Here is a 26,405-nt window from a genome sequence, read left to right as displayed (position 1 = left end):
AACGATGTAGACAGCTCTTAAATCTGTTTTAACTTTTCTTTACGTGTTTGGTATTTTACATTTCTGTTCAGAAGTGAAATAATACCACATTTCACTGCTTTTTATAAAGTTCAGTCCAGTAAAAAGCGAGCCAGGTAGCAGCCCCAGCATAAAATATAAAAGGAATTAGCTGATGCAACGTTGAAGAAGAGTGGGTTGAGAGCAAGACAAAAGCCACAGCACAGATCTTAACTTCTGGAGGGCTAATAAGAAAGACAGCAGGCCCCGGCAACACTGAGGGTTTAGGCTGTCTGCATGAGAGGAGAACGCTGCTCTGAGAACACCTCTAGTTCCCGAATCATAATGAAAAGCCGTTTTGTTGCTGTGCAAAGCACACAAAATATTGCAGTCTTGATCAGGTTTGCATTGCAGGGCCTGGGCCAAAATAAGGTGGCGCCCGTTGCATGCATTCAACAGGAGCCATAGATATCTTATTTCCAAGTGTTGATAAAGAGAAAACATAGCATAGCCGGACCATCTGGTGTTAGGACCATGCAAACTGCCTCATCATTAATGAACATGGCAGGGTTGCTCAACTATAACAAATCTATAAATACTTTTTACAGAAGGACGGCAAGACCCAGGTGAATATGGGCCTGGGAATAATATCCCCGTTTGCGCCTCCCCTTCAGCCTCCCTTGTTAGGGCCTTGATACAAGCATATCCTACAACTTGTGGAAATGCTGGAGAGAGAGATTAAGAATGAGGGTTTGTTAAGCGGGGGAGGTTTGTGCTTGTGTGGGTGGGCAGGTGTGTGTGTGGGGGTGTGTGTGTGGTGTGTGTGTGGTGTGTGTGAGTGTGTGCAGTGTGTGTGTGATGTGTGCGCGTGTGTGGTGTGTGTGCGTGTGAGTGTGTGTCTGTGTGCGCGCGTGTATGTGTGCTCTGGCTGGGTCCGCTTTACCTTTGGTAAACTTACCTTCCATTTCCTGCGTGCATTAAACTTCTTAAAATTCTTCATGTTAATGGAGGATCTGCTTCGGTTCACGGCCTGCTTCCGGTTCAGGGGCTGAACAAATCCAGAATAAGGGACCATTTATTATCTTTTGACTTGAACAGGCTCACCCCTCCACATTTAGATTTGCAAGACCTTCTTGAGTCGTCATCCCAATTCAGACTTAGACACTAATACAGTACTAACACACAGTTTACTTTTTCAGGTCTTGTTTCATACATAGTTTTATACATAGTTCAAACCTTTATGGGTATATGTTGGATTAACAGAACCACTGACTTTAGAAATGTGTAATGTAAGAACGCACTTTGGGCAGTAGTTCACTATCTACTACAGCTACTACATTATACATATATATTATAGCTGCAATCGCTTCTTTTCATGACATTAATCAAGGATCAAGAGACTATGATGACTTTAAGATCTCTAAGGTGGGTAATCTGTACAGTTGGCATTGGAGGGCAGATCAGCCACATAAGGAACAGTTTCTCTCCTTGCCAGTGTAACTTAGGACCACATTTTCCTGTCCTTGATAAACTAACTTGGGACCTTCACTTGAGCAGGTTTGAGGCACACTAAGCTACTACTAGATACAACGCTGATCTCTACTGCTGCCAACTTGCTACCTTTTAGATTCTTCATAGTCAAAGCACTTAGAAATGATCCATTCCACATGTGCCCATATGTAAGAGAAAACCATCTGAAAACCTTTTGGGAAACTGTCAACGACCTTCAAAGAGTAGAGTCTTTATGCTTTTCCTACTGCCGCCCGTTAGTGGGTATCAAGTATTCCCACACAGATCATAGGTTTACCTCTCCGACACACCGAGGACATTCTGCAAACAAGTTTGTGGTATAATCATCCCGTGGAACATCATCAGTTGCCCTTCTCATTGGCAGTCCCACTTTAAAGGGAGTGGTTCATCCACAACATCTACTAGTACTGAGGACAGTGACAAGGTAAGGATAGACTTACTAACATTTTGGTCTATCTTTCTCCAAATATGATGACTGGTTTATCCCTATTTCAGCATCATCACACTGCACAGTTGGCAAACTACCAACAGCATCTCTCCAAACTGATCCATAGTCAGTACTTCATGCATTCCCTGTAACTCCTTAGATTTCCTCTCTTTCATTCAGAATGTATGACTGCATTCGGTTTAATGTTTTCACCAAAGATAATTCTCCTTGATCGTCTAATGTTAATATAGTATCTTGTAGCATTTTATAACTGTGACTGCGATATGACTCTCTCTTTGGTAGTGGAGCCTAGATGCCACCGCTCTGCATGAAACATGAGCGTAGAGATAGTTTCTTGATTGTGATAATTTCAAGACCCAGCTCGCATGCCACCAGCACTGCATGACCAGTCTATAATATCATAGTCCTCCTTGCCATCCCTCTAAACTCTTGACAATTTCCCTTTGCCCAGCAAATCAATCCTAAAAACACTTAGCATGATGACAACCTTATGATTTCCATTAAAAGCTATCTCCTTAGGATCTATCACCCTTACTCAACATTATCAGTTGTTCCCTTTTCGTCCATGTCTCAGTACAAAAGGGATTAATACACTCCTCCTTAAAACTCACAACTTTGAACAACATAAGCTATGTAGCTTCCAACCCATAGCTGTCCTTCCCATACTATAGCAATTACTTAAAAGACCAGTTACTTTCCCAACCACAAAACAACGTGACACCCATAACAAGTTTCAGTACTTCCAAAATGGGTCCCAACCATGTTGCAATACAGTGCCTTCTACTATTCATGCAGCAGACAGTACTATACGAAGTGATGCCTTCTGGTGCTCCCAAACGTGCCACAAACCCTTTGACGCAGTCGATCCCTTGGTACTCCGAGAGGCACTACCTGTATGATTAAAGTACCTTTTTAAAGTAAATATAAGCACTGGGCTTACTGTGTCTGCTGTTTGATTGCTCCGTTCAGAACACTTCCCCCTGCACGGTCTTCCCGGGGAACATGTGAATGCTTGCCATTGCTACCCATGGAGTCATGTGTAGAATGGGTTGTACTTGGTCCAGTCCAACCAACCTGGCTGTGGCCAAGTAGCTCCTGGATGACCTCACAAGTGTTAAATCTAAGTGTAAAAAGAATTCGTTTTTTCCCCCAGAAGTGACACTCTTCTATGTCAAGTGCAGGTGTGTCTCAGAAACATAAACCTTGAGAGAAATACGCCACTTTATTCCGTGACTGATTTTTAGGATTTGACGCCCACTCTGCCCTGCCTTTCAATAACAGTGACACGTTAAAAGCAAAACAGACACTTCCCAATTTCACATCATTATTCCATCTGGTCCCTTATCCTTTTCACATATACATTGTCAACTGCCTTCTGAGTAATTCCCAAACTGCACAAGACTGCTTAATGCACATAACCACAAATGAAGAGAAATTTGAGCATAAGTTTCTGCTTTGAGACTGAATCTGCTTTAAAACCTTCAGTGTTAAGGAATGCCTTCCACTCATCAAAAACTGATCACCTCATCACAAATTCCATCACTGGTGTACCTTAGCAAATTGCAGTGTCTCTGTGGTTGGGCTGAAAATCCTTAAATACACCAAAGAACACATAGAGAAACAGTCCTTCCCAGAATATGCACAGTCACTGATACAACCATTCCACTAATTCTGAGTTGCTTCATCCCTCCTGCACTGAAGAAAAGTCCTCAACTCTTCGCCACTGTCCCACCACCCAAGGCCAAACCCTTATGATCTTTGTGAATATCATTTGGATGGGCAATGAGTACAGACTATCCTAGTCAAATCCTCTCCTGTTTCCTCTAGCTAATGCATCACCCTCTAAATATATGCTAATATGTTATTCATGTCCCAGCAGCTCCACAGGGAGTATATGTGCCTATGTTGTTAGGGACAACTCTCTATGCCCTTCTAGTCTAGGTCGTTGATTTATCAATACCTGTATTTAAAAAAAAGATGTTCATTTAGTCAATGTAGTACCCAATGCTTCATGCAACAAAGAATCACAATTAGTAAAGAGGCTTATGATTAGCCAGCAATTCACTAGCAGATATGAAAAGCACAAACCTTGACCCAGGGATGGATGAGGCACTCAACTGCAGTCATTCTGTCACTGAAAAATAAAGTATTGGAAATTGAGCATTGACAAATAATATACGTCACATTTTGTACAGTAAAACAAACACAGATCTAGCGATAATGGAATCACTGCTTTCCATTCTATGTGGAAGCCTTATGAGCTATAATTGTTCTAGTGAGGTACAGCAATACGGCTAAAGAGTCCTTCTCATTCAATTGGTTATATGCATGACTGAGCCCCCAATGTGGCCTTTGATTTCAAACCTTGTCGGGTAGGGCCTGCCAAGCCAGTTAGTAGGCTCCGTTGCAAAATATATTTGTGGGCCCCTGATCCATGGAGAGATTGGACATGGAAGGTAAGCTCCAAAATAACCCCACGACTGTACTAATTCAAGCACTGCTACCTCTCATGATAACTGGGTTGAGAAATAAGTCATGTATAAGATGGAATCCTCACACTTCAATGTATTTCTTCTGGACAGTCTTCTGTGTATTGAACATGTGTCTCTTCAGAACAAATGGGTGACACTTTTCCCTAGTTAGGCTTGTGTCTCCAGTCCTCTATCTGACTACGGCTTGCTAGTTCCTGTTGGGTCTTCTCAGAAATTTTCATCAGTTCTCAGCCCCTTTAGCAGTAGACTGTCCTGGGGAGTTTGCATCTGTTCCCTCCTCAAACCTTTCCAGGGAGAAGAACTTCCTTCAATGTTGTTAGAGCTTTTACTTGCCCCTTGAGTATGAGAAGTGTTTTCATATGACTAGGAAAGTTGAAACTCGAGTTCTGAAAGCACCACCGTGTATTGAGTGCAAATCAAAGAATACTCAGCGTTCAGAAGAACTACAACCCATGATAATCATTTTCCAATATTACAGTACTAGATGCTATATGTAAAGAAGAAGGCCAATGCTACTTTGGCTTTAGGGTATGTTTTAAGAAAAATATTGAATAACATTAGTAACCATGCATGATTATAGTTTGTCTAACTGCTTAGCATGTCTGTATTAGTTTACTAGCCTACAACTGAAGTGCCTGTTTGAGGGTGATAGTTGAACTTATTTATTGTTACCATTGGCTCTTCTCTTCCACCCTTCACATCCCTCAATGATTAACTTGTGGGTGGCTGTAAGTGGATGGCACAAGTACGCCTTTTTGCGAGCCGTACTTTTCAACAACAAATTTTGACTTATAAAGAGAGAAAGTAAAGCAGAAAAGGGATCTAGGAGGAAAAAGTGAGAGACGGGAACACAGTGACAAAAGGAGAAGGCAGAGATAAAAAGAACATTCAAGGGTGAGTCCAAGAAAAACGAAGAATCGTGTTGGGGAAGAACGAGTCAGTAGGTGGAATCAAAGCTATGCAGCATCAGTGTTTGGCAACCCTGGCACCAAAGAGAGGCTCTTAAGAAACCTTGGGCGCTTGCACTTATTTATTTATTTTTAAAAAATGAAGCACTGTTCAACCCCAACCCAAAAGAAAAATCCAACATCTGAGTGAAAAAGGTGTGCTCTTCACATATCGTCGAGAGGAAAGGCTGGCGGAACAGAAAACTTTCATCTGCATCTTAGAATAAGCACTAGGGCTGTGAACCGAAATAAAGGCGGGCATTACTGCCACCACTCATGCTGATACACATCTATTTAAAAACCACTACTTGGATTCCACCGCAGTTCTGCCTAAAAAGAATTAATGAGTTGTATCAAGGAGGTTGGAAGACTTAATAAGTTACACTGATCCTTAGGTTATAAAAATGAATGCACAAGTGCTGATTCTTTTTCTCTAGGAGTCAAAGTATTTTTGGAATTTCGATCAACGCAAAAATGTATTCGCCATGCTGGAGGTTGAACATCTGCTATAAACATAAAGGCCTCGGACACAAGTTTGTAAGCCTTTGGGTCTTAGTGCTAACCATTCTAGAAACTATGGCAAAAGGTAGTGGCTAGGCGGGGTCAAAAAGACAAGATCTATATATCCTCCCCCCCCAACCTTGTTATTGATGTTTGGGGGTTATGTCCAGGACATACGCCTGATTTGAGCAGGAAAATAGCACCAAATAATCAACGCCTCGACAATGTCCAACAAAAACACAAAACAAGAATTGCAAAGCCAATAAGTCTCGCCACTGACATTGTAGGAGAGACCTACTGGCTTTGCCAATGGTCTATTGGGCTTTCATTCATTTATAGTAAAATCCACTGCAAGAGGGCCACTCGTACGTGTAAATGACAGCCATTGTGGAACGTTTTTTCTTGCAGTAAAGTATTCCTCGATGGTCCTCGTGCGTGCATGCATAACATACACACACCAGCGCAATGATCATCTTGTAATGCTTCCTTTTATGCATTATGAAAGACTATTCCAAGATGGCTGCCACGTGTGCATACATGTTGTCCATTTTGAAATGCTTTTTCTTTTAGTAGAAGAAAAAAACATTCTATGATCCTATAATACCATAATATTTGTCCTTAAAGCAAAACAATAAAATTCCAAGATAGCCACCATGCCTGTGTACATGCAAACACAAGGGAATGTACGCGTGGCCATCTTTGCAGGGTTTGGGAACCATTTAAAGATGTGTCTACCAATAGAGCAGCGGGTTTCTGACAGAGAAGGATACAACTCATCCTATCAAAACATTGACCCCAAAATGCCCTTTAGAGCGCATAAACACAATGATACGGGGAAAGTCATAAAATCATGAGGAAGAAGCTGAGTTAAAAAATGTATTGAGAAAAGGGCACATACGAATGTAACTCTTGGGCTCTGGCTACCTTGGCTACAGCGCCTCTATTGCAGCATGGGCGAGACTTCCAAATTCATTCATCAATACTTCTGAGGTACTGTAGCCTTCCTGAATTATTTCAAAGATGTTTGGCTGCCCACTAGACCAGTGTAAAGCTTACATTGTGGTAGCATTGCACGTGAAAGTGTTATGACACTTCATAGGAAAATTAGGAGGCAGGCAAGTCCAAAATGAGAGAAAAACTCAGTTAAAATTTTGGCAAACTAATACACCTTGGCCGGGTGGGGTATGCTTGGCAGCAGATAAGCGAATACAAAATGTTTCGTAGCTTCCTGATTCCAACCAGTACCAGCATGATTGCTTTGTCATTTCATGGTGAATAGGGGTACCAGACAGACGTTCACAGCAAAACTGAATCAGGCAACATAACTTGACCTCCAAGGAAATATTGGTAGACATTTTTTTGAGAACTTAAATGCACAATACACTTGTGCAGTAGACAATTCTATGCAATCGGACTCTCCTAAACCGCTATGTGCTAAAGTGAGTGACCTAGGAGGCCCATAACCAAGTAACACTAAAGGGATATTTTTTAGGACGCATCAATGCCTACGTTACCCCAAACAGCAGGTCAAAATACACCTTCCATCCCGTTTTGCCTAAGCACAAGCTGTATATTGGCGAGGGAAGCTTGCAGCTTCATCGTGAGAGTGGTGCACGATGAGCCACAAAATAATCTCACCTAACCAAAAATAAATGTGCTGTCATTTTATCAAAAATAATAGGCGCTCACGTTAAAAAGGTGGCAGTCTTTACCTCTCTAAAGTGGCTAGTATTAAACAATGCCGCTCTCCCAATGCCATAAAAAGCTGCTCAGAAATGTGTAAGTGAAAAAAGCTCGAGTCTATTGGGCCGGACTGGCCACCTCGCACATCTCCTTGGAAGACAGGAGGAGATCGATGCGCAGTTTCTGTTGTGCAACTCGCTGAGATACAATGAATCAACGTCTAAAAACTAAGGAGTCTTAACACCCTCCCTCAAAAACAAATGTTGTCACACATTCACTTAGGGCCAGATGTATCAAAAAAACAAATTGCATTTCTTAAATAGCGAATTTTAAGAAATCGCTATTTAAGAAATGCAAAATGGTATGTATGATTTTTGCGATTCGGTAATAGCGATTTCTTAAAATTTGCAAATGCTATTACCGAATCGCAAATAGAGAATCCAACTCCATTTGCACCTATGGGCCTGCTGCGAATGGTTTTGCATTTCCTAAATTGCGAATTCCAGTTAGGAATTCGCAATTTAGGAAATGCAAATCCCAGGGTGCTGGGGGCCTAAGGCCCCCTCTGCTGCACCCCAAAAATATTTTTACGGACATGTGAAGCACACACATGCCTTAGGGGCATGTGTGCGCTACATGTCAGTTTTAAAAATGCTTGTAAAAAGCATTTTTAAAATTTGCACATGGTTACCACCAAACTTTTGTTGGTTGTAATTGCATTTCCTAAATGTCCAATTTGCATTTGGGAAATGATTGATACATATGCTTAAGAAATCACAAATAAGGATTCCTTATTTGCGATTTCCTATTTAGAGAATCGCAATTTGCGATTCTCTGAATGGGGTCGCAATTTTAAGGAATCGCTATTTTAGCGATTCCTTAAAATTGCACTGCGAATGCCTTTCATACATTCTGAAAGGCATTTTTGCATTCGCAAACGGCCGAATTCTGCGATTCGCACCGTTTGCGAATGCAAAATCACTTGATACATCTAGCCCTTAGTCTCAAATGATTTCCCTTTTACAGGCATTTTAAAGATGGCCAATGCTCGTTTCTAAAATAAATTCAACAAGGAAAGCAATGCTGATGGGCTTTCCAGGGGCTGTGATTGAAGCAGGGTAACAAGAAGAAAGAAAATAAACAAATATTGGCAAAGCCAATAGGTCTTGTCTATGCAAGCGCTATTGGCTTTGCCAATGTGTTTTAGCCATGTTATACACCAGAGTGGCTGCTATCCAGCATGGCTAAAAGTTAGTGGGGTAGAGGAAAAGTGGCATGGAGTGTCATAGAGTGGAAGGGCAAGGAGTGGAATAGTGTGTTGTACAGTGGAGTGGCAGAAAGTGTTGTGTATTGGAGTTGCATAGTGTGAAGTTGTGTAAAGTGCCTAAACCGGAGGGGCATAGAGTAGAGTGGACTAGGTAGAGTGCACTGGTGTAAAGTTTGCACAGTATAATGGGGCAGAGTGCAGTGGCATTGATTGCAGTGGCATTGAATTCAGCTGCGTACAATGCAGTGTCGTAGAATGTAGTGGCGTACATTAGAATGGTGCATAGTATAGTGCAGTGATGCGGAGTGTAGTGGTGCAGAGTGGCATGGCGCAGAGTAGAATGGCGCAGAGTAGAATGGCACAGAGTAGAGGGGCGCAGAGTAGAGAAGAGTGGCTTAGAGTGCAGTGAGGTAGAGTGGACTGGCGTAGAGATGAGTGATGCAAAGTGCAGTGGTGCAAAGTAGAGTCATGTGGCACAGAGTGCAGTGGTGAAGAGTAGAGTAACAGAGTGGAGAGGCATTGAATACAGTGGCATAGAGGAGAGTAGCACAGAGTGGAGGAGTGCACAGTAGAGTGGCGTAAAGGTCAGTGGCAGAGAGTGCAGTGTTGCAGAGTACAGTGTCAAACTGCAGTGACATAGAGTGGAATAGAGTGGCATAGAGCGTGGTGGCATAGAGTACAGTGATGCAGAGTAGAGTGTAGTGGTGTAGAATGCAGTTGTGTCCGTGCATTAGCTCAGAGTGCAGTGGTTAGGAGTAGTGTGGCATAGAAAGCAGTGGCATAGAAAGGAGAGGTGCAGAGCAGAGTGGCATAGAGTGTACGGGCATAGAGCAGAGTGAAGTAGTGTAGAGTAGAGGAGAGGTGCAGGATACAGTGCAGGTACACAGAGTGGCATACCGTGTAATAGCATATAGTAAAGTGGTGTAGAGGGCAGTGGCATAGAGTGCAGTGGTGCACAGTAGATTAGATTGGCAAAGAGTGAAGTGGCATAGAGGCGAGTATTACAGGGTAAAGTGCTATGACATAAAGTGTATTCAAAGAGTGCAGTGGCACAGAGTGCAGTTTTGTAGACTAGCATAGAACATAGTGCCACAGAGTGGAGTTGTGCAGAGTAGATTGGTGTGGAGTGGAGTGGTGTAGAGTGCAGTGACTAAGAGTGCAGTGTTGTGGACTAGAGTGGTGAAGAGTGCACTGGAGTAAAGTAGAGTGGTACTGGGCAGAGAAGACTGGCATAGCGTGAAGTGACAGAGTGCAGTGGCATGGAGTGGTTTAAAGTGGAGTGGTACAGAGTAGAGCACAGGGGTGTGGAGTGGTGTAGAGTGGAATATTCATACTTGGTCCATGCTGCGGCCAAAAAAAGAGGAAACAAAGCCATCTTACGCTGCCAAATTAGAAGGCGGGCATTGAGAGTGACAATGAAGCCCATGAGTGCTAAACAATGGGTAGGCTCCAAGCCCTTTATTCAACACAGTATCTCTTGCTAGTGAGAGTGCATGTGCTAGCACATGCTCACATAGACCAGACCTCAAAAGGCTACAAGAGACAATTCCGCAACCAAGGACTACTTGGCAAAATAATGCATAGTATATGAAGCCATAAAGGGTTCATGCTGCAAAACAATTTACAAAGTTTTCAATGCATATGCCTCTTTCGCCTTATGCAGATTCTCCTCAAACTAGAATATATGCACGTTAGAACTTTCCTCAATGTTCAAAATATACTTCAAAGTACAGATCTTGCTCATGCAACTCTGCAATTGTGGGAACACGCCACTTTTGTACTGCCTCCTTTTCAGAAATACATTCCATCCCCACTCTCTGATCACACTAATATTTGTGGATAAACTGGCACATCCTGCACGTCTTCAACAGTTTTAACTACAATCTCTGCATGGAATTTGCGAACTGTGGTTTTGAGTTTCTCACCAGTTGTTTCAGTTTTGGGCTCAAACATTACAGCCACTTGTGCGACCTGGTTTGTGAACTAGCCCTAGAAAAGTCTAGTAGTGACAAAGGTAAGTTAAAGTTAGAAGAGGGTGGTGCCCTCTGTTCTAAAACATAAATGTGTGCAAAGGTGGTTCACCAAGTAAAAATGTAACATTTAAGTAGGTAACGTTGGCCTAAGAAATTAAAGCCAATACAACCACCCTGGCTGCTGTGATGTAAAAACACTGAATAACTGGAGCCCGCTAGTGAGAGGTCACTAGTGGAAGCACTTGCTTCGCCTTTGTTCCTCCACTTTGCCAGGGACCTGAGTGCAGCACTGGAATGGTGGTTGGCGGTCTCGCCAGCCTTCTTCCACCTTTCCTGCATCTCTACACGCCTTCACAGCTGTAATCGCCAGAGAGCTCGGATCTCTGCAGGCTTGCCTGGTAAGACAACACAAACTGCACTGACAAGCAGCTCTCGGCGTCACTCTCAGCGCGGTACCGGCTTTCTGAGAGCACAGCTTTGGGTCGAAAGAAGTGAAGTAGCGCCGGGGGGGGGGGGCGGGAGTGGGCGGGGGGGAGTCTTCAGACCTAACAGTTTAGGTTACGTCTGAACACAGAATGTTCTAGTGTCTGAACACCGACTGTTCAAGCGATCGAATGCAGAGTATTGTGATACTGGGGTCAGTTGGTGCGTGGACTAAGGCGGTTGCGAGATGTCTGGTGGCTCCTAAGGAATAAACCTACCTTCTCCTTCAAGCGTGGCGTTTTACTTATTTTCTTTCATTACATCTTTGTTGGCTATGTACGGGAGCAGGCGGAAGCTGCCAGAAACCCCTCAGGCAGTTCAGGACAGGAGAGGACACATGCTGTCCAAAACCGGAAGTCCTTTAACATTTACATTTTTTTAAACCCTGCTTTTTGTGACTTTAATTTCAGTGTTGAAGGGGGCAACATCCATTTGGAACTGAGATGCAGGGTCTTTGGTGACGCCATGATCGCATTTTGGTGCCCATGCACAGTGTTTAGAGGTGACGTCAGAGTGTGGCCATCTCAGAGGCTAGCACCTGTAGCACAGTTCACTCTGTGCATCCGATGACGATTTCTCATGCCCATTATACCTACAAAGTTGCCGTTTGCTACGGTGACCCTCATTGCATCTAGGAAAAAAATTATCATACCGCGGCCACAATAACTGTTTATAAGTGACTAAATCTCGATTAATTTCTAAAGGAGATCACAAGAAACACCTTGGTCATTCAAATGCTCGTTTCGGAGCATGAGGAAGCTCGAGCTGATTTATACTTTCAAGCGTTGTTAATTTTTTGAGAAGTAAAGCTAAAGTAAAGCACAGTAAAGTTTATCTTTCGGTTTCATCACCTGCTTTATTTGTTTAATGAATTCTATCAGATTCACCTCAACGCACATCGTACTACAAAGTCATTGAGACAACACTCTCATATCTTGGATAACAGCGCTATCTACTGGTCTTTCTTCACTGTGATCAGCATACTGGTTTGAAGTTCAGTATTGAAATATATATATGCAGCTGGTCATGATTTACTGTGATTAGCACACGTTAATATCTTATTTGAGATTATCATTTCTGTAAACTGGTCACGACTCACATTGGAAATCATCTTTATGTTTACTTTTACTTCGCCAGTGTTTCACACTCTTGTGGAGCATTGACACTGGGGATCAGCTTTACATCTACCTTTACTTCCCCAAAGATTCACTCCCTTGAGTGCATCATATGTTATGTCTTCAGCACCATTGATAAAAAAAAAAAAACCCTTGAGATAATAGTGTGTCGCACATTATGCCCACAACACCATAATCCAACTTACATTATGGGACAAAGATTCAACTGTGATACACTCACCTCGTGTTTTCATGTTATGATGTATCATCGATTTAGTATTTATTCTGCACTGTTGCCCTTAACAGTTATTTGTTTATTTTATTGAACAAAAGTCCTATTTTAGCATGCAGTCTGTTAACCCACCATCACCTTTTCTTGATACCACAGGAGAACCACCAGTCACTTGGAGGAACTGGTTTGGTGCATTCCAGACCTATTTGGGGGCAATTGGTGCTGCAACGTTTCATGCAAAAGAAAAAATATTTACTTTTCCACTTCCTCAACTGGAGGGACGTGCAATATCTAAAGGTCTTCCAGAAATTGAAGTTACAGCGGAAGAGCAAGGGGATGAGTTTATTGAAGCTGTAAAGAAACTAGAATTTTCTGTTGATGTTCAACCTAGTATTGTGATGCAATTTCTGATGAGGAAACAACTCAGTGGCGAAAGTGTAGGTATGTACGTGTCAGCACTCAGGAGGTTGGTTGCTGATCATAATTTTGAGAATTTTACTGAACAGCTTGTCCGAGATCAGTTTATTTTCCACTGAACAAACAAGGCTATATAACAGAAACTTCTGTCCCTCAGCAATCCTACCCTGATGAAACATTGCGTATTGAGAAAAACATTGAAACATCCTAGTTAGCCGTCAAAGAACTTGATGAGAATAAAAATGAGGTGGTAGGAAATTTTCACACGAGAAGTAAAGTGGAACGAAGGGCACTACAACACATAAGAACAATTCAAGTTCTAGATCTGCTAAATGTTTCTTTAAACAGTCAAATATGTGTTTTCAGTGTGGAAACGTTCCACATGTCAAGTCTGGTAAACAATACCCTGCTAAAACTGTTGTGTGTAGGTAATGTAGCAAGGTAGGCCACTTTGCAAAAGTATGTCAGAGTCAAAATAATGTGCCTTACAGGGGGAACAATTTAGTAGCTAACCTAGGTGACGATGAGTGTGAAAGGCAGCTAGAAAAATTACATGAAGAATTACAGTACATGGTGATGGTTGTGGGAGATGATGTATGTGCTGGTGATCCAGCTGAGTGTGTGGCTCCCTATGTTGTGTTGGTGGGTGAAAAGTTAGTTCAGTTGTTAGTTGATTTAGGAGCTAGAATAACAATAATAACCCAGGAAATGATCAATTAATTGTGGCCTAGTAGAAGTCTCGAACCTCCAGACTGTACACTGGTCTCTTACGAAGGGAGACATATTGAGTTAGCCGGATATTTTGAGGATATTCTGGTTTCAAGAACAGAAAAATTTCAGGAACAGTCTATGTGGCAGTCAATGGGTTGAATATCTTAGGGTGGTTCCACCAAAGTGTTTTCAAAATGGTGTTGAGGCCTGGTGCCAAAGAACAGGTTTCTGTTGTTGAGGAAAGCAGTGCCTCAAACATAACGTCCAGGTTCCCTGAAGCATTTTCTGATACACTGGGCACTACAAAGGATATCAAACACAAGATCAAAGTTAAGGAAGTGTCATTGCCAGTTATAGACAAATAGCGGAATGTTCCATTTTCCATAAGGGAGGACCTAGAAAGAGAACTTTAGATTTGTGCGATTGCGGAATGATCGACCCTGTTGAGTTATCACCCATTGTTGTGGCCAGAAAGAAAAGTGGGGAATTGAGAGTTTGCATGGATTTGCGTAGTCTTGACAAGTCCATGGGAGTCGATTCACATCCCCTCCCAAAAATTACAGCTCTTCTGGCTTTGGGAGGTGTGAAATGGTTTTCTAAGCTTACATCTGCCTATCATCAAGTGATTCTAGAACCAGAGTCTAGATACTATCCAGCATTTATTTCACCACTTGGGACTTTCCAGGACTGTAGGATGCCATTTGCACTAGCCGCCGCAGCATCTGTGTTCCAGAGGATTATGTACCAGTTATGCAAGGATGTTAAGGGGGTTGTCGCTTTCCAGGATGACATGCTGATTTTTGCAGCAACCTGTGAAGAACATGATTCCATTCTTAATAAGGTATTGTCCATCCATCAAGAGAATGTTTTGTACTGAAAATAGAGAAACGCGAGATAGGGTAAACAAGGGTTGAGTATCTTGGCCACATTAACTCTGAGGATGATATTGAACCAAGGCCAGTCTTAGTCAATGCTTTCAAGGATGTACAAGCTCTGGGTGATAAAACTGGGTTGAAGTAATTTATGGGCATGTGTCAGTTTTACTCCCATTTCATTCCAGATTCTACAGCTCATATAAAACCTTTGACTAGTCTGCTGAAGAAGAATGTATCTTTCAAGTGCAATGCCATTTGCCTGAAGTCATTTCAATTGGTCAAAAACAGTTGGCGAGTTCTAGGATTTTTAAGCCATTCAATCCTAAGCTCAGGTGTTGTGTTACAGTTTATGCATCCAATCAAGGTCTGGGGGGCAGTATTAAGTCAAATTAATGGTAAAGAGGAGAATACTGTTTGTTGTACTTCAAGAGTTCGGAGGGAGGATGAAACTCATTATTCTACTATGGAAAAGGAACTCCTTGCTTGTTGGTGGGCGATACAAAAGTTCAAACCCTACATTTGGGGAACTAAGTTCTTGGTTTCTACTGATCATAAACCCCTTGTTGATATCTTGTTGGGTGATAAAATCAAAGAGCAAACCCCTAGCATTGCAGGATTGACCACAAAACTGTTACAGTATCAGTTTGAGATATCACATATTCAAGGTGCCAAGAATGTGTGAGCTGATTTCTATTCTAGACTTCCTTCCATTGAAGATGGTATGAACAAGGGGGGTGAAGATTGTTTGATAGATTTGAAAGAGTTGTGTGCGATGTCCAAGGAGGAGTGGAAAAAATAAATGGGTTTTGATGAAATGACAAAACAAGTTATATTTTATGTGAGCAGGGGTTGGCCAGTTGAGGAATCGCTACAGATTTCATGTCAACCTTATTGGAAGATTTGTGATTAACTCACTGTTGAACATAGTCTTCTAATGAGAGGTGACAAGTTAGTACCGCCAATGGGAGACAGGCATAAGTTGATACTGATGGCCCATCGGGAACATTTGGGAAAAACATTAACGAAATACAGAATTGGACAATTTTTGTGGTGGCCAACCATGGACAGAGAGGTTGATTGTGTTGTGGGGAATGCACTTCGTGTGCTTGAGCCGAGAAGAATATTGTTTTGAGGAAGCCACCCTTGCAGCCAATAGAGTGCCCTTCCAGAGCTTGGAAAAGGTTGGCATAGATCTGGTTGATCCGTCTATTTGTTTGCCTGTCCAATATCGTTATGCTTTGGTGGTAATTGACCTTTACTCTAAGTGGCACCAAGTCAAGTTTGTGACAGAACCAAATGCAAAGACAGTCATAGAATTCCTAAAGGAAATCTTTCTTAGAGAAGGTTTCCCCAAATTCATGATTTCAGACAATGGGGTGCAATTTGTGAATGTAGAAGTGGATGCTTTCCTCAAAGAAGGTGATATTAAGCACCTCAAGATTTTAATTTATCACACCCAATCTAATGGTCAAGTGGAGCGAATGAATAAGGTATTGTCCCAGTGCATCTAATGGGCGATTGCTAAAAAGTGTGTTGTTATGAATTCAGTTTGTTCCATGCTGTGGTTTTATCACACAAGGCTGATTTCTACTACATAAGTTTCCCCTTTTGAATTATTGACACAAAGGAAACCAGCCACCAAAGGTTGTCCCAATTGGATAAGCACGTGGGTAAAGTTTGGGGTTCGACTGGATGACCAGGATGATAGAGTCAAGAAAAATGTTTCAGATGCTAAGAGCAAACAAAATACAATGTTTGATGAACGCAATCATGTACGAAAAGTGAAAGTGGAAGTGGGAGATTTGGTTTGCATCAAAAAAGGTGTGCATGTCAAAAGAGGTGTTGAAAAAAGGTCAGTGGCCCGTTTTTTGTGGATAAAGTGTGTGGAAACACAATCAGGGTCAATGGTGCAAACTGGTGGAATTTGGGAAGGGTTGCCAAATGTGGTTTTACATCTCACCAAGAGAGAAGCCTTGATCACGAAGAGAGAGATGATAAAACATGTGGATCAGATGAAGCATTTATTTATATGAGAAGGTCTGCTCTAGGAACAGGTCTTGTCCAGGGTCCGCAAAAGCAGCTGATCCTGATGTCTTCCTCTTAGGTATGGAAATTAAGCTAGGAATACTTTATCCATTGGCCTGATGATTGGTCTTTCCTTTACAATATTTTTAACTGTGATTAAGAGCCCTTCTTCATTACATGCATTTCCCTGTAAGGAATTTTAGTTTGTTCTATCTCATCAAGACTTAAGATTATTGTTTGTTTGTATTTTTTATTATTTGTTTTTGTTATTTTAGGAATCTGTACTAGTCTTTCAGGATCAGTTGGTAGAAACTGTTATTAAATGAGGTGATGTAAGTTAAGTTCCTAGTCTGTGTAATGCAGTTACATTTTTCTTTGATATTGTTGGAGGGGAAAACGAATGTGATGTTCAGCCGTAACAGTTTATAATATGTCTGAACACAGAATGTTCTAGTGTCTGAACACAGAATGCTCAGACGATCAAGTGTAGAGTTTTGTAATACGGGGGGGGGGGTAGTTGGTGTGTGGACTATGGCGGTTGCAACATGTCTGATGGCTCTTAAGGATTAAACCTACCTTATTCTTCAAGCGTGGTGTTCCACTTCATTTCTCTCACTAAAGTGTGCTGGCAGAAGATAATTTTTTATATTTTGGTTTGGGCTTGGGAGGGTTTATTTCATGGGGGTGGAGGCAGAAAGCAATATATATATGTGTTGAGTATGGAAGATGTTGGTGGAGGAAGGCCATGTTTTCTTTTATATTTGAAAGGAAGGCCATGTTTTTATAAACAAACTTTTTTATTTAAGAAATCGAGTAAAGACAACCTAACAATGCATTCCATCATGAAAAGCATTATAACAGGCCCAAAGTTCCATAATAATACATCAATCATTCTAGTCCATTGTATGTCCACCATTGACTCTTGATGTCCTAGGAAGGCCATGTTATGCATCGCTCCCACATCCTCCATTCCTGCATATTTGCTGTAAGTAGGGACCAATAATTTGTGAGGCCATATACACAATAAAGTCATAGATGACTACATTGTGAATGACGGGGGTATTTTTCATATTGGGGTTCTGAGTAACATTATTGTCACCTTATGGGCCCTAGGCCACATGCAAAGATAACACAGGATGCAGACACATGCTTATTGTGGGTACGACTGGTCTGGAGCATGTGCGCCCGGGCCTTTTTATTGAGAGGGTCACCATCTGGTGACACCTGTGTTGGATAGGTGTGGAGTGGGTGTTACTATTACCTCTAAGGAGGGACTGTTGCAAGATGTGTCCAGAAGAGACACTACATTCCTCCCAAAATCCAAAATAAATGACAAGTCTGACCTGTGGAAACAAAACAAAACTAATTGGACACCAAGTAGTCCATCAGTCTTAGAGTCAACCAGTGGGACAGAGTGGACGCATGGACTGATGACTGTGGCTACGAGAGGACATCTTTGATTGCATCATTAACTTAACCTGAGTGGTTCTGGACACGGGCACAGACTCAGAGATGTCAGGACCTTCTGGCAACATACCGGATGGAATCATGTCCATAGTGCATCAAAAGCATTGTTAAAGAACACTGCAAAGCATCCATCATAAAGCTTACACTGGTGATGTTGCTTGCCTCACTCGTTGAAGACAGTCTGCAACCTGCTGAGGTCTCAGTGGCAAGGCCTTGCACCCTCCTGGAATCCATTGATAGGGCAGAGTTGGGTCATCTCTCATGCTTGTGGAGGTCCCCTGGATGGGCTCCCATGGAACTGTGTGTAGTCTGTGCAGAGTCTGTGTGTGTGGTGCATATGGGCATCTGCAAGACTGCCAAGGAGCCACTGCCTAGTCGCTTGTGAAACCACAGGGGTAGATAGGTCCTGGTCAAGACTCACTCTCACTATAGGGATCAGGATGCAGACTGCTTCCTTTCTGTTCGTATGATTGTGACATTGGGATTCCACTCTGATTGTTTGATGCTTCATGGGTGGTAGTGTGATGCAGTAGTTGGGGTCTGGTATGATAGGGTTGCCAGTCATGTGGTGAACCTGTACAGGATTGGTCAGTCGTCAGGTTCCCAGTGTGAACCAGCAGATCACACTTACCCATCCTCCTCTTTTTTCTCCTTGGAGCTCTGGCATGCTCTGTTCTTCCAATGCTGCAGATTCACATTGTGAGAGTCTCCTCTTCTGCTAGGTGCAGCATCATGCATTTTGCAGGGGAATGGGCACTCTTTGGTCTACTGTTTCTGTAGTCCGGCCACCAGCCTTGTGTATTTGGTTTTGGCTTAGTAATGATCAAGGGGGGAGGGGCCAAGGATGCATGATCCAATTCTCCTTGTCTTCTCTAGGAGTTTGTGGCGTTTGGCCATGTGTTGCAAGTTATTTCTTCCAGAACCTCTTTCCATGGGCAGTAGGGAGTTGTGGTTCTATCTCGTTTTTTCTGGGTGGTGGTGTACTTGCACCTTGCGAGATCACTGCCATCAGGCATAGATGGTGCACTGTAGCATGGTGTTCCTTGAGGTTGTGAGACGATGTGGTACTAGTGCCTGGATCACAGTAAAGGCATTGTGTGCTCTGGTGCTGCCACGCTTTCCTTGGACCTTCTTCTACTTTGAGTTGTGTCCATCTGGCTGGCTTTGGGCCGTTCTGTGGCTTGGACAATACCCTGTCATTGGCTGGGTGGTGCTGCAGGCTTGGCACTTCTGGGTACTCTAGATAACTGTCACCGGCTTGTTAATGTCCTCCCTTGGCAATGGCTCCCATTTACTCTTTGTCATGGGTGTGTAGTGTGCAGCAGGTCTGGTACCACCTCTCACCTGTGCTTGCAATCACGGTACTCTGCCAGCAGGGAGCACTTGAAGCTCTCCACTCTTGTCATGGTTTCTCTTGGGGCAGCAGAATCTAGCCAGTAGTATCAGGGGTCGTGTTCGGTGCAGAGTGGTGCTCTCTGTCACCAGCGTGGAGCAGGTTCTCCGAGTCTTGTTCATGTATAGTGCTTACATGCGTTTCTGTGAGTTAGCCCTTAAATTTTCTCTTGTGGGTATGCTGCAAGTGTCCCAATAACTATGGCCTAACACATCTCACTCTTCTTTTTAGTTCGAGTCCTGGTGATGTATAAAGAGGCTGCCAGTGTGTGTTGAGGTTTCTTTCCCTCCTTGACGCGCTGGCTCTTCTTGAGGCCTGTAGTGCAGGTTCTGTGATGGTACAACTAAGATTAATAAACATATTGTACAGCTTTGGGTGGCTCTAGCATGATGATGTAGCAGATGACACTGTCTGCTGCTGGTTTGTATCTAGTACATTCTGTTTGTGCAGCTACACCATCTTGCAACCATGGTGGGACATAACACAGCCTCTTCTGACCTGACATAGTCAACTTGGTATTTAAGTAGAGTAGGGCACCCCCCAGAACACTCTCTGGCCTACTGCTGAAGGGCAGTGCTAATGCAACAAGGGCAAAGAATCTCCTCTTTGCATTCAGGCCACGCTGGGATCCTCCTCCCCTCTTGCTGCTAGGGAGCACTGAGGTGCTGTGGATGTGTTTCACAAGACAGACCTGTCCCATCTCCAGTGTGAAGCAGAGGCAGTCTCCTGCCCTCCGGCATCAGCAGTAGCATCGCTGGGCACCTCGGCAGGCAATCTGGCTTCTGAACCCTTGCACAGTCTCTTCAAGGGTGCCCTCTGCTGGCTCCCTGCAGGTCCGCACCCTCCCCTCTCTTTACTGAGAGCAACGGCTGATGCCGAAATGTTGCCACGGAAGGCAGATTGTCTTCATTTTTAACCCTGGGGGTCATGACAGATGGCTACTAGGAGGCGTACAGCACTCTTCACTTCTGTGGGGGTTTTGCTGGTTTGGACTCAGTCACTGGGAGTGATGCAGGCCCAAGTCTCACCAGTTCCTCACCCTTGTCTGTGGTCGGTCGAGCTACCTGGCAGAACTCTTCACTTTTTTTATTTTTGATCCCTCTGAAAACTTTGCAAACGTCCACAAACTCTCTCTGGGGGCAGGCAGTAAGCCTGTCCCCCTTCCATTGCCACACCGAGAGGTGGCTATCTGGCAGCACGAAGCAGCGGCTTTTATGTCGTGGGCCCGAGGCCCACATTCTGTAATGAAGAACGATACGGACACCACTTTGTGGGTTACTCAACTGGCACGGAGCACGTGCACTCTGGCTCTTTTATTTTCAGTGACGCCTCTGTTGGATGGGTGTGGGATGGGTATAAGGTACATCCCTCAAGGAGTGGCTGTGTAGCAAAACACTAGACTATTTCCAGCAGAACACTACAGTGGCAGGTGGACACCGGGGGCCATGCAGTTCTCTCATGCCACGGTCTCCGCTGCAGCATGGAAGGCGGGGAGCTGTTCATGCCAATACCCACATTTGCTGCATCTGTGCCAGGGGAATGAGGCTTCCGCTTGGGGTCGTTTTTGTTCATTCCAAATTTGTCCAAAATCTGTTCTGGGAAGTGGCACAAGCCTGAATCCTCCCGTCCGACCAATCTCACGCGCTGATTCTGCTATTGTGGGCAATGTGCGTCAGAGCAGTGGGCCTAACTCCCTTCCTCTGTGTCCCTCCTACCTTAGGGGTATTACCAGGGGTTCACATACTCAGCTGACACTGTGCTTTTTGACACAACATGACTCATCTATTAATGATTAATGGCTTTTTTGTGTAATTATGCATAATTCTATGCAAATTATCTGAAATTACAAATAATTAGGCAAAATGTAAATCCAGCATTTTATGCGATATGCATTTGTGTCCATTTTGAATGCAGTGACTCATTTCATTCCAAAAAAGAGAGCTCTAAAAACAGAAGTGCTGCGATCAACAGCAGCTTACGTTCTGGCCGTTCACATTGTTCGTGCGCTATAATTTTCCCATAAATGCGATATAATAATGCAGCGTAATTGGAATTTTGGCTAGTCCTAGTAACACCTGTGTAGACTAAAATCACTAGTTTTAGTAAATAGAAGAGAATAAGTCAAATAGGTTTAGGGCTATGTCTCCTTTTTATGCCATGCTTTTTGGGCCTGTCAGCACATCCAGAGGAGCAGGTTACAGGATGCACTTCATGTGTGACGTATTTTGTCTCCACAGAGAGATACAGTGAAAGACCAGAGGCTAAAGTCAGTAGGATCTATTGGGAAGGACATTCTCATGCTTTTTATATTTTACATAAACCAGTTCTCAGACTTTTTGTAATAAAACAATCCTTCATGGAGGGTTAATGTCAACCTTGTTGTGCCTCCGGATGCGTTATTCTTGATAGGCAGGCTATCAGCAGCTGCGGTCTCAAGTGCTCTCCTCTAATGGAAAAGTTTTTTTGTCCTAGCACTATATGCAGTGCGATTGTGAGTTTCTAAAAATATATTTTTGGAAAGTTCTTAGGTTAAACAGATTTTGGGAGCCATTATGTTAATGAGAGCTGTAGTTCAAGTTTCACAAGTTGCAAGCTTGGGCCTCTGATAGCAGGGCTATCTGTCATCCTGCACAGATGTAACACTCTCAGCTTGTGCTGATCTCATGTACTGCCTCATTGTTACGACAGGTTAAAAACACCAGATCACACAACCAAAGCGCCCATCACCACACCAAGTTTGGGAACCCCCCACTTGAAGTCCACTGCCTGAGGGGCATGTCCACTCCCCAACCCACCCGTCCCCTGACCCTGCTTAGGGATTTCTGCGGCCATCAGGGTGTTCACTTTGATTACTTAGATAAGAGTCTGGACTTCACATGGTAGGTGAGAATTCAGTGCACCCGATTACGCTGCCTCCCGGGACAGAACACCAAAGTTCACTCACTGCAGCGCACTACGCTCTCCAGGGCAGAAAATGGGAGAGGAGCGAAGTGACCCTTCGACATCTCCGCAGTCCTGTCTCTGCCCCTGGAACTCTACATGTTAACCTGCCGGACCACGGCAGTCAGTGGGATGAGATTCCACCATCCTTCTGCTTTGTCACATGCTCCAAGTGGGAAACAATAAGCTCTATAAAGCACTGTTGCTTTAAATGGACACCCATTTAAATGGAAGAGTATCAGTACTCTCCCATTAGCAATGCACTGCACACCATCTGCCCCACTTCCTCTTTTCACCTCCACACATCCACTTAGCAATCAGAATAAAACAACTACTTTCACTTGCCAACTTCGGCCACACAGAATAAAAGCAACCAGAAGCCCCCCTGGAGGTATTACTGCTCTTTGAGGATTAGGAGTCACCCTCCTCCACTACTCAGCAGGGTGCTTGGCAGGGAGTAAGAGCTGCATGAAGACTCAACAATTCGATCCACATCATATAGCAGTGACCACTGGTCAGTGTCAGTAGGTGTGAGTGCAAGTAGAAGTGCAGGGGTGAATGCAAGTGCCAGAGCGGGTGCCACTGCTGGTGTGAGTGAGTGTAATGTTCTGATCCAACTGTGAGTGCGGCTGTGAGTTAAAGTACCAGCGCAGGGAGTGGTGCAAGTGCCAGTAAAGGTGTGAGGGGGGTGAGAGTGAGCTCACCGGTGCAAGTTCCAGCACATGCGTGAGTGAGATGCAAGTACGTTAATGTGCAGCTTCCTTTGCCCGTTAACTAGTGGATGTGGCAGGGAGATGAGACTGAGGTTACTAGTGTGAGTGAGCACCAGCGGCTGTATGAGTGCATGTACGAGGGAGTTTACTGGTGAGTGCCAGTGCAGCTGGGAATGAAGGTGTGAGTGCAGGTGTAAGTGCAGGAGTGAATCTGATGTAAGTGCATGGGTATGTGCTTTAGTACTGCTACGTGTTACATGTTGGAATATTACATCCCGCCTCCGAAGTTTCAGCCCGAAAAACTGTAAAAACAGATCATTCAATGCTACCTTTAAGATGTGTTGGAGTTCAGAAACCTTACAGGAGCTTGGCACACAATGAGAATGCTCTTGGTAATATGAAATGAAACACACAACAAAATAAACTGCAAGTCAGTGGTACTGCAGAAGCACAACTATTATTCATCGCTCTGGACAGACCCACCAGCTACCTGGGCAATAACTTGGTGGACAGAATGACAAACTTGTTAGGAATCTAGTGCTTAGGGAATCGAGCTCCAGATTTTATCATATAATAGCAATTGCTTCCATGCATTACTAAGTTTTCTCAACGTGACCCTGGTTTTCACATTCAACTGTTCTTCATTATTTTCTATGATGTACTTGTTAAATAATCAGTTAAGCATTTCCTTTTCATTAAATGTGCGCTGTATGGATATTGACTGGGCATAAACAAGAAGGCCTGGGCGTGAAGTCACTAACCGATAGTAGAAAGAGGGACGTTCTCGTACTGACACAGTGACTAATGTGAATGTGCTATAGTCTGTGAAGGTACTGGATGGAGAAGGCCTTGTGGTGGTGAGCTGTAGAAACCCCCCCTTGGCCATAGATTCCATCGGCTTATGGAATACCCTCTCTCCACACAGCAGATGCTTACAATGGCTGGTCGGTGAGCTTCACCACCGAACTTGCAGAGAAGTTCAGAGCAATTTTTATCCACCAGAATAAACTGAATATTACACACAGACACACAGACTATGCCAGCAGGGAGATGCCCTGGCAAACTGGACCGTCATTATGTAATGCAGGGCATGTGCGCTCTTTTGAAGTGAATGGCAGCTGTTCTCGCCAATCCTTAGGTTAAATAATAAATATATGTCACCAATGCAAAGCGGGACTTCAGGGAGAAGTGCAGTACACAGTGCGAGCAATCACAGAACAGAGCACAAACCAACAGGGAGACAAACCTGAATCTGTGACAAAATCAAAGTACCACTTTTCACAAAGTCACTCTGTCTGCTGAACTCAGTCGGCTGATTTGTGTGACAAATCGTCTACCCCGCGGTGATGTGGATGTTTAACACCCACGTGTGACCTTTCAGGGAAGCAAGACACATTAACCAGCAAAGTCTGTCATCAAATACAAAACTCGTGATGACAAGCTGCGCAGACTCCAATATCCTGCTTTCCGCTGCAGCCTCTTCTAATCCCACCCATTCACCCTACGTCACAGGTTGAGGAGGAGCCAGTGAGGTTTCTAACCTCACCCCACATTGTGACGAGTTGTGAAAGAGTGGGGTGGCTTGGCTCCAACTCCTGATGGACATGCAGCCTCTGGTGCCACTGGGCTTCAGCCTGAGGAGCCCAGGGGCTACTGTTGCACTCACGTCTTCCAGAGGTGGAGCTAAGCCCAGGAGACAATGATTTTGCCAAGCTGATGACCTCACAGGCTTCAAGGCTGTGAGCTTATCAACCCGGCAAATGGTGACTGATGGCAGTCTGCCTGCCATCCTGCCGATGCAAAGACAATGTCGAGAGAATGCAAAAGAGGTGAGTGCTTTTAAGGTGCTGCCCTCAGTTTAGCTTTATTCTTTTAAATAACGTTACCAATACTCTGTAAATAAAATGCACTTTTGGGCACAAGACTACTTCAGGCATATACATGTTACAGTATTTTTTTAATTTACTGTCACATACATATGTCAGAGACACAGGTGGGTCAGAAAAAGATGGGGACACACTGGAGCACAACACATATTGAACACATACACAACTGTCATTATGGCATCAGTATTCTTTAGCCAATGAATGCTGGCATCACAATGACAGTACATTCACACATTGCAAGGGGACCTGTACCTGTCATGTTGTGCTTGAGTTGTTTGTGTGAGTCAGCGCGTGTATATGTGTGTGAGATGTGATTGGCTGTTTGAGGTGGACGGAGGTGAAGTGGGTAATATGGTTGTGTCAGTATGTGTGCCACTTGCACATGGCATGGATTTTTCTCTGTATGTTGTGTTGCTCCATGCAAAACTCAGGTGCATGTTGTGTGTCAGTCGCTGTCATGGTATGTCCAGTTGTGCTTGTATGCCTTTGTTTGGGTAGGTGAGTGTGTAGGTTGTTGTGGTTGTGTTGTGTGTGGTTGCAGTGTCACTAGTGTTGTGAGATGGATGTATGTGTATGTATGTTTGCTGCCTGTAGGTGTTGGGTTGTGGTGTAATGGCAATGGATCACAGTGTGTATGTGATGTGTTGGGTCATGTGATGCAGGGGGACGCATACGTGAAGGGGAGAGAGTGTGTGTGTGTGTGTGTGTGGTGTCTGACAATTCTACTCCACAACCACTAGCATTGTCCAATATACATTGGGTCCAGCGATGTCCTCCCTCCATCACACTCCTGCCAGTACACCGCCTGTCCCATTGAAACATCTGAATAAGGCCAACAGGAAGCCACCTGCCTGTCGGCTAAGAAGAGCACTCCATTGTGGTGGTTTTCAGCTCAGCCAGAATACATATATATTAGGAGGGTGGAAGACTGTCGATTTGGCAGTCTTCTCTGGTCCACCGCCGACGCAGCTTGGCGGTGTGACCGCCAAGATCTAAATCAGGCCCCTAGTGTCTACTGATAATTTTAACCGTTGTTTGGCGACCACAGTCAGTTTGTTCATATGCATCTATGTATGTATATATGTGGCATTTATATAGTGCAAACCTAATCTAAAAAAAGCAGAGCACTATATATGGTCAAAGAAAAGCATAAAGTCAACAACTAAGAGGAGGTTTGTTGCAGATGTTTAATGCATTGTGATGCAGTGTCCTTCAGTGAGGTCAGTTTTCAACTCTTTCCTAAATTGGAGCAGCGCTGGGGTTGTCCTATTTGGTACAGTGATGTTCACCTAGATACGGGGTGCATTGAT

General features: G+C 43.7%; 1 protein-coding gene across 6 annotated transcripts in view; it reads right to left on the bottom strand.

Annotated features, from left to right (window-relative positions):
* LOC138268326 (death-associated protein kinase 2-like) overlaps positions 1-26,405 on the bottom strand; it is a 430,402-nt gene that overhangs the window by 10,634 nt on the left and 393,363 nt on the right. For all 6 annotated transcript variants that reach the window (XM_069217857.1, XM_069217856.1, XM_069217855.1 and 3 more), the window contains 2 exons: positions 4,064-4,109; positions 956-1,045 (listed from right to left, as the gene is read on the bottom strand). In XM_069217857.1, coding sequence (XP_069073958.1) covers positions 956-1,045; positions 4,064-4,109 — 136 coding nt within the window. The remainder of the gene's footprint in view (positions 1-955; positions 1,046-4,063; positions 4,110-26,405) is intronic.

This window comes from Pleurodeles waltl, chromosome 12 (assembly GCF_031143425.1).
Source record: "Pleurodeles waltl isolate 20211129_DDA chromosome 12, aPleWal1.hap1.20221129, whole genome shotgun sequence".
Classification (NCBI taxonomy): Eukaryota; Metazoa; Chordata; class Amphibia; order Caudata; family Salamandridae; genus Pleurodeles; species Pleurodeles waltl.
This window is presented reverse-complemented; position numbering and strand designations above follow the sequence as displayed.